We start from the raw sequence: 13,660 nt of genomic DNA, 5'->3' as shown, positions 1-13,660 counted from the left end.
CGTCGTCCCATTTGTTGTCAGGTCCTTATGTCGTATCTATTTTTACATATTTCGTCGCCTTTTTGTCATTTCGAACATTTTTTGTCATTTTTTTCGTGTTTTATACTCTTTTTGTCGTCGTTTTGGCGTGCTTTCATCGCATCGTTTCCAATCTATCTCGGAGCAAAAGAACAGGAGGAAATCCGGGAGCAGAAAAATTCAGAATCGAGAACAGAGGAAGAGAAGAGAAGAAAATGAAAACGGAAGACAAACGGGATAAAACGGGAAAAACACAACGTGACAGAAAAGAGGGACTTAATAAGAAAAAGAACACAACAGACGAAAACGAAAAACTACAAAAGAATTTTATGGAACAGAAAACAAAAGACGAGATAGGAAACGAGGAAAAACGGGCATGAAAGTGAGTAAAAAACGAAAGAAAAATGAACAACGAAGCAAGGGAGAAAAACAAAAGGAAAACCAGGATTCAAAAGCATGAAAACCGGGATAGGAAAAGAAAAGAAAGAGGAAACAGAGGGCAGATGAAAAGATAAACGATAGAAAATGAGGGAAAATGAGACAAGGAGAAAAAAGAGCCGAAAACATGAAAAAACTAAGGGAAAAAGAAGAAAAGCATGAGAGAAAAAACGAAACTTATAGACAAAACGAAGAAAACGGGAGAAAGATGGAACATAATGGGATGGAGAAATGTGACAGAAAAAAGGAAAAGAAAAACCAAAAACAGACTAATGAAGAAGGTAAAACGAAAAGCAGAAAAAGCCGAAGATAAAATACGAAAACCGAGAAGCAAAAAGGAAAAAAGGATCCAAAAACAGAATAAACGTAACAGAAAAGAAGAAAAAACGAGGTATCAAAATGAGGAAAAACGGAACAGAGGAAGACGAAAAATGAGGAACGAAATAAAATGAGTTAGAAAACAGCGAAAATTGGAAACGTAAAATAAAGGAAGAAAAAAGGCGGAAATTGAAAGGAAACTACACAAAAAAAAAAGAGTGAAAAACAATAGGAAAGGGAGGACTGAAAAAAATTACTGAAAAATAGGAATTATGTAAGGAAAAAGCATAAAAATGAGAGCAAAAACCGAGAAAACGTTATAAAAAAGTAAATAAAACAATACAAAAAGCAGGAAAAATGAACAGGAATGAGGTAAAACGTGTGAGTGAGTAAGACGAAAAATGTCAATCCTGATTTGAAGTGAAATTTTCTGTCTAATTTCGTGTCCATGTCCAAATTTAAGTCTAATTTATTATCCCAATCTCAAGTGTAGTTTGGAGTCCACTTGTGTGTCCGATTTTAATTCCAATTTCAAATCTTATTTGATTAAAATTTAAATTTGATTTTCAGTGAAATTTAAACTGTGTTTTCTTGTCTGGAATTAGACTTCCAGGCTAAATTACTCCAAAATTGGGTTCAATTTCAAATCCAAATTTAAGTCCAATTAGATCCATTTAAGCCTAAATTAGATCAAATTCAAGTCTAATTTAGAGCTCTCAATTGCACCCGAAAGTCCGAAGTTTTCAACCTAATAAGCCGGAAATTTTGTGATAAGAAATGATAGATTCGCCATGCAACGATGCAGTCGATTTTCCTGGCCAAAACATTCTTCTGAAAAATCGGCTGACCCACTTTTTGTTCACGTCTGGGCACGCTAGTCTACTGATTCCGAATGAACAGTGCCATTAAAACAAACTGAAAATAATCGGATCAAACAAAACAACTACTCTAGAATCGAACAATCTAAAACTCGCAACCAAACCGTGTAGATACGAAGGTAAAATCAATGCGGTCGAATGTGCTCGAACGGATGATACTCGAACCGTCCGTTAAAGAAAAAGAAAAACAGAACCAAAAACAAGCTCAACACTACTGAGTGGCTTAAACAACGGTATATATGAAAAGTTTTGGCAAATAGACTCACATCTCTCATATTATACGTAATTTCCAAACTATTTACAAAACTATCATAAAATTCCGGAAATAAATCTAACACGTCTAATAAGTCATCTCTATGAATCTTATGTAGATCACAATAAGTTAATGCTTTAACATTACTGTTCGATTTTCCCAGCGTCGCATGCGTGCAGGGATTCTCACCGAAAATATCATCTTTCCCTGCAGGGTGATAACGAATGGTTAGAGAGATAAATGTCAGCCGGAGCTGCTAGATTGCAAGATGGCAAAGCGGATTGTGTCCGCATATTTGAGGATGATTGGCGGTTGGCACTTACCTAATATCGCCATGACTACGTCGTCTTTTAAAATCTCTATAGAACCTCGCGCTATAAAGTATAGGTACGTGAGGACGTCTCCTTTGTGCACCAGAGTGTCACCGGGCGGTGCGTGGGTTGTTTTAAACTTTAACGAAAGTGCTCTGCCATGGAAATGGAATGGAGAAGGAAAGGTGTGAGAGTCGCAAAGCAATGTTATCAATGTTCACTCTGTGGTATGAATGAATAGTCTCATAATCCCTCTGAGGCCACTAGCTAGTTAGATACTAGCTAGGTAGGTAGCTGGTACTGAATTGTGTCCGGACTCACCTTAAGCAGCCGGGACTGGCTGCCTCGAAGGCGGAGCAATTGTTGAGCAGGTTCCGGTTCAAGTGCAGACAGATGTCGGCCTGCAGGCACTCGGGAAACCCTTTCAGCACCGAGTTCATATCGATTCCGTTCGTGTACGTCCAGGCATGCTGAAAGTACTCCTCCAATCGTTGCCGCAGCGGGTTCGGAATCTGAAAGTACAATGAAGTTGCTGAGTAAGAACGTTATGAAACGCGCGGCGCGATGACTGTTCGGGTCATGGAAGCTAGGAGCTGGAAGGTTTCCAGGTGGTAGCAAACTGTCACGCAATCAACTTGGCCCGTTGGGAGTTCGGGGGGAAGCGGACCGAATGACCGTGAAAAGTTCAAAATTGTTCCTCTCCTTCAAAAACGATTATCGCCGCAATCGGGCAAATGCCACGTGCGATAGCAGCCCCAGGCGTTGCGACAGTGAATCACAGTCGGGGTTAAATTACCTGGTGGAATCGAATGAACTCACGAACACGCAGCATTTGTGTGTGATACCGTGCCGTACCGGAGTACAGCCGCTGAATGATGGCCGAAACGTTACCGAAGATACTGGCGTACATGAGGGCTGGCGGGTTGATCGGGCAGTACGTTGCAGTCGGTTGAAAAAGAAAAATAAAGAAAAAAGGATATGAAATGAAAGTCATCTCTTGCAGACGGGTGGGAGTGACAGATTACAAAGCGACTTGTATTATGAGTTATTATTATTGTGCTTTGATGACCTAATCACCGTATAATAATACATGCTAGTTAATGTTTTCCAATTATTGTCGAGTTTCTTTAGAAACGAATAAAAAGAAAGGTGTTCTGCACAATGCTACAAAGGAATCATGATCAACATTTTCTAGTTCGGTTGAAAATCTAAATATTCATTCAACGTGACCATTTCTTTTTAATCTGAGTTGATTACTTTCCGGAACATAATATCTCCTTTTAAGTCCTAGCCTACACAGTTGTGTTTAATAGGCTATCGAAAATCGTCCATGTCGAAGCGACATTAGTTTAAAGTTACACTTTCTTGTCGAAATGTCTGGATCAGTTTGCAACTATTTGTTTCATTTGCCATTTTGCTACTCTTTTTGCTACCAACGGGGTAGCAGCCCTATAACCCTTCAACCCCTTCTTCAACAATATTGTAGATAATTATTAACTCTACACTTGCCCTTTACACTAGTTTTTCGAATTCTGTTTCGCTGATGCGTTGTAGTTAAATGAGCATCTATTGGGCAAAAAACCACAAATGAAACCTGCTCATAGCTTCGTTAGTTTTTCCTTGCTTTAAAGTACATATTTTCAACAGTGCGTACAGCAGCCCAAATAATTTCAGAAACTGGCGAAGCAAAACGGAGTTACTTCTTGTTGAGGATGCAAAGAATGGTTAAAATTAGCTCCGATTTTATTGCGTTGCGGTTGCTGCTGAATGTCGTGTTTCGTGTGCGGTTCGGTTTCTGGCATATACCAGACGTATAAAATGCTAGAACGGAGACATCTGCATCTGAAGAGACGGTATTTTTTTTTTTTGCTCTAAAGATAATTGGAAACAATTCTACGACCGTAGAATGGGAAAAACACAAAGCGAAGAAAATTCTTTAGATTTATATCACTTGTGGTAACGGTAATCTTCGGGGATGTATGGTAATAGCAGGTGAGCGTAGCTGAGACTCTAATACTTTCGTATAAATTTAACTTTATTATTATACTAGTTGAGCCCGAATCTTACGACCCGGAAAATATAAATGTCTGTTCAGAATTCAGAAAACTGCGGATACATTCCATTGGCCAGTGTTTGCGAAGATGTTATTAGTTCTTTGAGTGCTTATATTGCATAATATAGCTCAAAGATATTGTACATAAGAGTCATAACCGGAAACTGAAGCAATTTTTTTATGGTCGCATTGGATTTTATTTAACTGAATAAAGACATCTGGCTGTTTGCCACATTTATGTAGTCTGATTAGAGTAAAATGTTGCTTAGAAAATTCTTGATCGTTTGCTATCATTAACTCATTTTTTTTGCGACTTGGTCTGATTTAACACCGACCATATGATATCGTGACAAGCAATCGAGTTGAGCAGGCGAGTCGAGCAGTTGAAACAAGCAATCGAGTCAAGCAGTTGGATCGAGCAATCGAGTCGAACAGTTAAGTCGAGCAGTCAAATGGAGCAGTTTAGTCGAGCAGTTAAATCAAGCTGTTCAGTCAAGCAGTTCGGTCGAGCAGTTGAGTCGAGCAGTCGAGTCAAGCAGTTGAATCGAGTGGTAGAGTCGAGCAGTCGAGTCGAGTAGTCCAGTCGAGCAGTTAAAACGAGCAGTTAAGTCGAGCTGTCGAATCAAACAGAAGTCAAGTAGTTGTGTCGTTCAGTTTAATCGAGCAGTCCAGTCGAGCAGTTTAATCGAGCAGTTAAGTATAGTAGTCCAGTCGAGCAGTTGAATCGAGTAGTAGTTGAGCAGTTGAGTCGAGCACTCGAATCGAACAGTTTAGTCAAGCGGAGTCAAGCGGAGTCTAGTCGAGCAGTCGGATTAAGCGGTTCAGTCGAGCAGTTAAGTCGAACAGTTGAGTCGAGCAGTTAAAACGAACAGTTGAATCGAGCAGTTCCGTCGAATAGTCCAGTTGAGCAGTTGAATCAAAGAGTTAAGTCAAGCAGTTGAGTCGAGCAGTCGGGTTGAGTGGCTAAGTCGAGCAGTTAAGTCGAACAGTCTAGTCGAGCGGTTGAATCAAGCTGTTAGTTGAGTCAAGTAATCAAATCGAGTAGTCTAGTCGAGCAATCGGGTTGAGCAGTTGAGTCAAGCAACCGATTCGAATAGTCCAATCGAGTAGTTGAGTCAAGTAGTTCATTCGAGCAGTTGAGCCGAGCGTCGAATCGAACAGTTGAGTCAAGCAGTCTAGTCTAGCAGAAGAATCATGCTGTCCAGTCAAGCAGTCCAGTCGAGCAGTCCAGTCGAGCAGTTCAATCGTTCAGTTAAGTCGAGCAGTCGGGTCGAGTAGTGAGTCAAGCAAATGTGTCAAGCAGTCGAATCGAGTAGCTAAGTCGAGTAGTCCACTCGAGCAGTTTAATCGAGCGGTTCAGTCAAGCAGTTAAGTCGATTTATCCAATCAAACAGTTGAGTCGAGCAGTCGAATCGAGCAGTTCAGTTAAGCAGTCCAGTCGAGCAATCAAATCGAGCAGTCTAATCGATCAGTCCAGTCGAGCAGTTTAGTCAGTTGAGCAGTTGAGTTGAGCAGTTGAGCAATCGAGCAGTCCAGCAGTCGACCAGTGAGGTAACTGAGAATACAACCCATTGCTACGAAAGCATGACGTCCTGTAAGGGAGCTGTTTTTAGTTACCGATAAGTCTCTTATGACGTCCAGTGTCAGAGACCAGATGCAGGTCGATTTTTTGATATAAGACACATTACCAGCGTTACGGGACACTAGCCCTATTATGCAGATCGGTTCCTGTTTCTGGTGACATTCTAGTGGAAAATGAAGTACTCTTTAAACAACTATTTTACAATGTATTCGCCAAAAAATTGGTGAAACAGGAGGCGATTCACAGAGTTACAATGGGTGCTAGTTGTGTCCCGTAACGGTGGAATTAGGGAAAAACAATGTTAAAATCTATGTAATACAAACAACAAACTTTGTATGGGAGTTTTTTTTTCATGGTAACTTCTATAATCAAGCAAAAGGAGCGCTCATAACAAACCCACTGTCTACTTTCTTTAGACGAATTATGAATAATTATTCCATCATCAACATCAGAAGCATAGAGCCGGAGGGAGGCTCGTGCTATTTCAAGCAGTTGTCACAACCCCCGTAGCTTACCGGCTTTCGTCAGGTAGAGTAAGGAGGGGTAAAAGTGCGATGCGGGCAAAAGTGCGATTCAGTGATTTATCGGTGCAGATTCCGAGTAAATTGACTACATTGGCTTGGATGGGTGACTACTTTGACAGCTTGAATCTAACGTAAATTTTGGATGCTTACGAAGCATAGTTGTTGAGTTATGTGCAAACGTTATTCTAGGGCGGTTTTGATGTAATTTTCCGTTGTACGGCAAATACTATATCAACAGGAGGATATCACTTGTTGAACATTTGCGGCAGCGTTTTACATCACTCACAAATCTGTTTTGAAAATAGGGTGAAAAGAATTTACAAAATATATTTTGCTTTTCCATAATTTAATCTAACCCCGTCAAACACCTAGCGGGGTAAAAATGCGATTCACGGACGGGGCAAAAGTGCGATTTAAGGACGAGGCAAAAATGTATAGCTAATTATATACGACTTTAGGCACTATATTACAGATACTAGAAATGGAAAATCTGCAATAAACTGTGCGCTCTACAGATGTTGGCCGAAGGAAAATAATGTTTTTCTGCTGATGAAACGAAAAACAAACGTTTGGAAAAGTTTCGATCTAACGGAGGCTGCAATATACAAGCGCAAAATAGGAAAAGTTCAAATTGAGAATCTTCCTTACCGGAACATAACGCAGATTGAAGATAATATGGTTTTGTTATCTACTGTTGTGCTAATTTCATAGATTCGAGCTTCGCACTTTTGCACCGCGGTATTTGCACTTTTACCCCGCTTGTGTGGTAAAAGTGCGAATCGGCACTTGATCAGAAGAAAGAAGAATTTATTTTGCAAAACGCTACTTCCGCAGATGATTTATAGTTGAATGTGAAGACATTGAGTTACTGCAATACTATAAAATATATTATGTTGTTGTCCTTCTTTATATCTCACGAAAATTAATGACAACTTCAAAAATCGCACTTATGTCCCACCCTACTCTATACGATGGGAAATTTTCCAAGTAGTGCCTGCAGCTCGCGTTTCAAACGCCTCCGCCACTCTCCGTTTTCAGTTTGTACTCCACCAAATATCGTCTGCAGTACCTTCCGCTCGAACACGGCAAGGACGTGTGCGTCCTCCGTGAGCAGCGTCACAACCTCAAGTTCATAAAGAACTACCAGTTTGATAAGGGGTTTGCACATTGTCTGCTTCATACAGCGGTGTATGCTTCTTGATCGTAGCGTTTTGCGAAGGGCAAATTAGGCCCGATTTCCCACCGGAATGCGCCGCTGGATCAAAGCGTTTATATCCACAGTCAGCAGCGACAATTACACGGACTCATCTACCAATTCCAATTCATCATCGCAGTCAACGGTTACTGCAATCCTCCTAGGCTCCGATTTCAGTCTGCCGTAGATTGCGTCTGCCGTTGCAAAGTTCCTGATTATGATATCAAAGTTATCTGTGAAGTTTGCGTCTTTGATACCTTTGCCTTTCGATGCTCGCTCGTCGCATCACTCCCTCAAAAAAATGACAATCGATCCAATGTAGCTCAGTTTAGTCGCAACAGTTTGCCCAAAAAACGGTGTTCGTGCATAATTTGTCACAGCTGGTCTCGATCGACTGTATCGTATGCTGTTTTGAAGTCAGGATATGATGAGTGGGTCCGTTGTTCTCTCGACATTTCTGCAATATCTGTCGGATGGTAAAAATTTGGTCCATAGTGGCGCGTGTTCCCATGAAGCTCATCTGGTAATTCCCTAACCTTGTGCTCTCGGTGACAGCCGGAGTAAGTACGGTCTAAGTGTAAGTCTCTATTTTTATAGATGGGCCAGACAACTCCTTCCATCCATTCCTCCGGTAGCTTCTCCTCGTCTCAAATCTTAGAAATAACCCAGTGAATTGCTATTGCCAGAGTTTCATGTGCGGTCGTGTGCTTAAAGGTCTTTTGCTAGACGGTCGTCCATACCGGCGGCTTTCTTGGTTTTCTGTAATCAGATTTCTCGTTTAACTTCTTAGAGATTAGTTGCTGGGATTTTCCATGGGCATTCCTAAGTTCACTGCTTGGAAGAACTGCTTCCGGTCACCTCGGACTCGTTTGCGATCAGATTCCCTCTCTCGTCTTGACAGGTTTCGGTGTGTTTGTTTTATCTTCTTGTAAAACTTGCGCGTGTCATTAGCTCGTATTAATTACTCTAATTCTTCACGATCTTTATCCCAGCCTTGAATATCTTTGTGCGTGGGAAAAAGGTTCTTTGGATTTACAGGCCTCGGGAAGCTGCGAAGTTAATGTATTGTTGGCCGTCATCGTTCGTGTCGATGTGCAGGTTATGGGCCTTATCACCGGTCTATACATTTTTTCCACACCGATCTGGCTCTTTACCTTCAATAGACACATCCTCGTGTTGATCGCCTTCCAATTTATCACGTGATTTTGCATTCTACCCAACACTACAAAGCCCGTTCTCAGTCCGTTGGGGGGGCCGCTCATTTGGCATAGTCATTTGGCAGAATGCTATATAGCATAACGCCAATTGGCATAATCCATTTGGCATAATCATAAGGAACCATTTTGCATAATGTCATTTCGCATAACGCCATTTGGCATAATTCCTCAAACTTATTTTATGACCTAATGTTTGCTTTTCTAGATGATTCAGGGCGAGCCGGCCGCAGGCAACGGCGACCCCCCGTCGGAAGTGCCGGCCACTGCGGGGGGCAGCCCCCTTGCAGAAATCACATCTGTCTAGCTTTATTTGTTTTCCTAGGCTTACTGACCTGTAGTTCTTTCCTTCAGTTGGGTCCGAACGAGCAATAGCGAGTGAGTTCCTTGTGAGGCGATCGAAGCACCAAACAGCAAAATCTGGCTAGATTATCAATTATGCCAAAAAGTCGTTATGCCAAATAACCATTATGCCAAATGATCATTATGCCAAATGACCGTTATGCCAAATGTCTTTATGCCATATAGGGTAGCCCCGCTACAATGCGAAGTTTGTGGGGTTCAAGCTGTTCGAGCAGCACCCGGTCGCCACCTGCGAAATTTAGCGATCTGCAGTTGTATGTTCCTAGTTCCCATTTGTCGTCCTAGTGCGATGCCGATCATCCCGATTGTTCGAAGTTTTTTTTTTTTTTTTTTGTATGCCAGAAGGGCATTGGGTTAAAAGGCCACTGCGACAGTCTTAATGATCGTCTTTTGTGGCAGGCCCCGATTGCTGTACACAGTTTACGGATCGCTCATACCCATTGATGGAGTTGAGCGGAATAGTTGTAATCCTGTGCCCCAATTCGGTACTACATGGTTTATAAAGCCAATGACCGTTTTGGGATTTAGGCTCCATACCTGATATGGAGTAAGAAGGAAACTTCCTAAGAAGTTGTGCCTTGATAATGCAAGAGCTCCGCAATAGCAGAGCAGATGCGCTGAACTTTCAGGTTCAGAGTTACAAAAGCGGCAGGTGTCAGATGATACCTTGCCGATATTCTTTAAATGATAAAGAGCGGGGCTGTGTCCTGTTAGGAGTCCCGTGATCGTGCGTAGTTCACTACGAGTTAAATGGAGTAGTTTTTTAGCTACTGCAGGGTTTGGGTAGATAAACTGTTTAGCTTGTCTACAACCCTGTGTTTGATTCCAACGGGATGCTATTTCTAGCTTTTCCCATGTCATCAGTTCGCCTTTCACGGCGGATGTGGAGGTGCCCAGAAACGGTTCAGGACCAATAAATTGCTGAGCTGATCCTTGTCTTGCTAGGTTGTCAGCAAATTCATTGCCCTCGATTCCGCAGTGACCGGGCACCCAAAGTAATAAAACTTTGTTTTGGCGGGAGAGTTCCCTCAATGCTGTGCTGCACTCCCAAACTAATTTGGACACGCATTTGGCGGACTTGAGAGCCAGTAGTGCTGCTTGGCTGTCCGTGAAGATACCGATTTTCGTATGCCTGTACTTTCGTTTCAAGCATATTGTCGCACAGATGTATATGGCATATACTTCTGCTTGAAAAACGGTGGGCCACTTTCCTAATGAGATAGTTTCCCTGATGCCGGGTCCGTAGACTCCGGAGCCTGTGCAGGCCCCCATTTTTGAACCATCTGTAAAAAAACAGATAGTTCCAGATGGAAGATCTGGCCCTCCATTATTCCACATTGAGCGATCTGTTTCAATCACCTCATATGGAACGTCCATATTGGGCCTGGCTTCCATGCAGTCAGAGACTGAAGTTACTAAGGGTGTCAGATTGAATTCCCGAAGTATGCGAAGATGACCGATTTGGTCACCTTCGAGTATGGTTTTACTCCTTTGCAACCGTAGTGCGCCGAGCTCTGCTTCCTTCTTCACATGAAGATGCAAAGGCAGTAAGCATAGCATTGCCTCCATGGCTGCAGTAGGTGTTGTACGCATGGCACTGGTAACTGTAAGACAGGCCAGGCGCTGAACTTTGTTTAGTTTGGCTTGGGCTGTCACCTCATTCACCTTTGGCCACCATACGACTGCAGCATAGGTTATCCTAGGCCGTGCAATAGTAGTATATGACCAGAAGGCTAGTTGAGGTTTCAATCCCCAGGTTTTGCCAAACAGTGACCTGCATGCCCAGATAGCCGAAGTTGCTTTCTTAACAGCATAATCTAGGTGGGCAGCCCAGTTCAGTTTTTTATCGAGAATTATTCCGAGGTGTTTGACTTCATTACTGAAGCCCAGTCTGACACCATTCAGTATAGGCGGAGTAATGGTATGTTTCCTTCGCCTAGTGAATGGTATAACGACTGTTTTGGTGGGATTTACATTAAGTCCCTCTTGTGTTGTTCGAAGTTAGTTTGGTTTGAGTATATTGCCTTACTAGGGCCACGCTACCGAGTGTCGTGAAGGGATTCCCATCTTAGTTTAACTGTCGTGACACCATGTTTCTTAATTCAGCCGCTTGCTGTGAATCAGACGCCGTCGTGAGCCGCTCCTAATCTGGAATACCGCCCGTGACCCTACACTAAGGTAACTCGTATTCCGGTTGGTACCACGAGAAGGTAGGGATAGGAGTTGCTAGATAAGAGACTGAGGACTACTACGGGGTATATTTTATTTCGCAGGTATGCGAGGCACTAATGCACAGTGGTCCGGTTTCGAAAAAGTGCGGACATTAGCTATTGGGAAAAAAATGCGTAACTTTTCAAGGGTGGTGTCGTTGGAGAAGTTTAATAAAAAAATATGGCGCATCTTTCGGCACTATAAGGGTGACCGTGGATTCACTTATCAAGGTGATACAAACTTTTGTTTTTTAAAAACCAAAAAAAATAATTGTTTTTCTCCAAAAAGTTGCAGAACATACACTCAAGTCGTATTTTACGCGAAGGATACGTCCCGCGTAATTCAAAACCGCGTAAATTCCGAAATTCGCGTAAAAAAAACACGTAAATTCCGAAAATCGCGTAAAAAACCGCGTAAATTCCGAAATTCGCGTAAAAAACCGCGTAAATTCCGAAAATCGCGTAAAAAAAACCACGTAAATTCCAAAATTCGCGAAAAAAAAACTTTGTGGATTTCAACACTACGCGAAAAAATAGTCGTTTTGAGCACATCCGCGTAAATTCCGAAAATCGCGTAAAAAACTGCGTAAATTCCGAAATTCGCCTAAAAAAACCGCGTAAATTGCGAAAATCGCGTTAAAAAAACCGCGTAAATTCCGAAATTCGCGTAAAAAAAACCGCGTAAATTCCCAAATTCTCGAAAAAACCAAATTTTCGCGTAAAAAAAATTGGTGGTTTTCAACACTACCCGAAAAAATAGTCGTTTTGAGCACATCCGCGTAAATTCCGAAAATCGTGTAAAAAAACTGCGTAAATTCCGAAATGCCAAAAATCGCGTTAAAAAAACGCGTAAATTCCGAAAATCGCGTAAAAAAAACTGCGTAAATTCCGAAATTCGCGTAAAAAAACCGCGTAAATTCCGAAATTCGCGTAAAAAAACTGCGTAAATTCCGAAATTCGCGTAAAAAAAACCGCGTAAATTCCAAAATTCGCGAAAAAAAAACCAAAATTTCGCGTAAAAAAACTTTGTGGATTTCAACACTACGCGAAAAAATAGACGTTTTGACCACATCCGCGTAAATTCCGAAAATCGCGTAAAAAAACTGCGTAAATTCCGAAATTCGCATCAAAAAACCGCGTAAATTCTGAAAATCGCGTAAAAAAAAACCGCGTAAATTCCGAAACTCGCGTAAAAAAACTGCATAAATTCCGAAATTTGCGTAAAAAAAACGCGTAAATTCTGAAATTCGCGTAAAAAGCGACTTCAGTGTACTTAAATAAGCAACTTTGCTGAATATAGTAACTATTGATCTCTTACCGGTTGCAAAATATAATGATCCTCATGGTCCTCAATAACATGTGCACCATTTGTTATTGCTTTCAAGTTTCTACAAAGTTATTCAGTATGCTAAAATACATATTTTCTCTGAAGACTGTTTGTCGATAGGCTTCGGCACTTTGTTGGTTGCACTTTTTCAAGGGGTAATACGTCGGGAAAACATCAAACCTCAGGCCTGATAAATTTCTCTGAGGACAGCCCTGTCAAATATTAATAGTTACATGTCATTTGTTTCAACTTATAACTTGACTTTTTTGCTTAACGTAAGAACAACTTAACACTAACAAACAAGACACATCACTTATGGTTCTTACAAAACATTAAAATTACCTTTTTCGCTAACCGGTTTCGGGTTTAATCCAACCCATCTACGGAGCGGTGGTCATTTGTTTCATAGCAAATTCGAGAAATAGCACATAATAAAAATATCAAGGTTTGTTGACAAACAACTTTTTTGAAAACTTTTTAGCTCCCTAACGAACGAAGCGTCTACTGTTCTAAGGTATTGAAAGTGTAATTCTCATGTATTAACCATTTCAAGCAAGCAAGTACAAAAGTTTCAATATTTGAAGACATCGTATCAGTACTCAGTAATGGCCCCGTTTAGATGTGCAACGTCAGGCATACGGACTTTAGGCCTATTGGACGTTAGGCATAATGGGAGATATTTTCCTATGAATACGCCAACTTGAGCCAATTATTACTCTATTAGAGTGCAATGAGTACCGGGGCCGTTTATTTAATGTAATTGCATTTGGAAAAATTCTGCTTGGCATAACGTCGTTTGGCATAAAAACAGTGGCGTAAATATAAGCGACCATTTGGTAGAAAAATATTTGGCATAACGACCTTTTGGCAGAGTTCCGTAACACATATTTTATGACTATTCACATATAATTCAAGGCGAGACGGCGCTGCGCGTGATTTGCTGGAAGACCAGGAATCTCAAACATTGCATTTTCGA

The 13,660-nt window shown here is 41.4% G+C and overlaps 1 protein-coding gene across 1 annotated transcript in view; it reads right to left on the bottom strand.

The window, feature by feature from the left end:
• Nucleotides 1–13,660, bottom strand: part of LOC128736755 (potassium voltage-gated channel subfamily H member 7) — a 298,342-nt gene that overhangs the window by 22,825 nt on the left and 261,857 nt on the right. Inside the window, exons 18-21 of the mRNA XM_053831242.1 lie at nt 3,013–3,131; nt 2,538–2,728; nt 2,229–2,371; nt 1,919–2,112 (exon numbers count right to left, since the gene is read on the bottom strand). Of these exons, the coding sequence (XP_053687217.1) occupies nt 1,919–2,112; nt 2,229–2,371; nt 2,538–2,728; nt 3,013–3,131 (647 nt within the window). The remainder of the gene's footprint in view (nt 1–1,918; nt 2,113–2,228; nt 2,372–2,537; nt 2,729–3,012; nt 3,132–13,660) is intronic.

The sequence above is a fragment of the Sabethes cyaneus genome, chromosome 2 (genome assembly GCF_943734655.1).
Source record: "Sabethes cyaneus chromosome 2, idSabCyanKW18_F2, whole genome shotgun sequence".
Taxonomy (NCBI): Eukaryota; Metazoa; Arthropoda; class Insecta; order Diptera; family Culicidae; genus Sabethes; species Sabethes cyaneus.
Note: the sequence above shows the minus strand (reverse complement) of the source record. Positions and strands in the feature narration are given on the sequence as shown.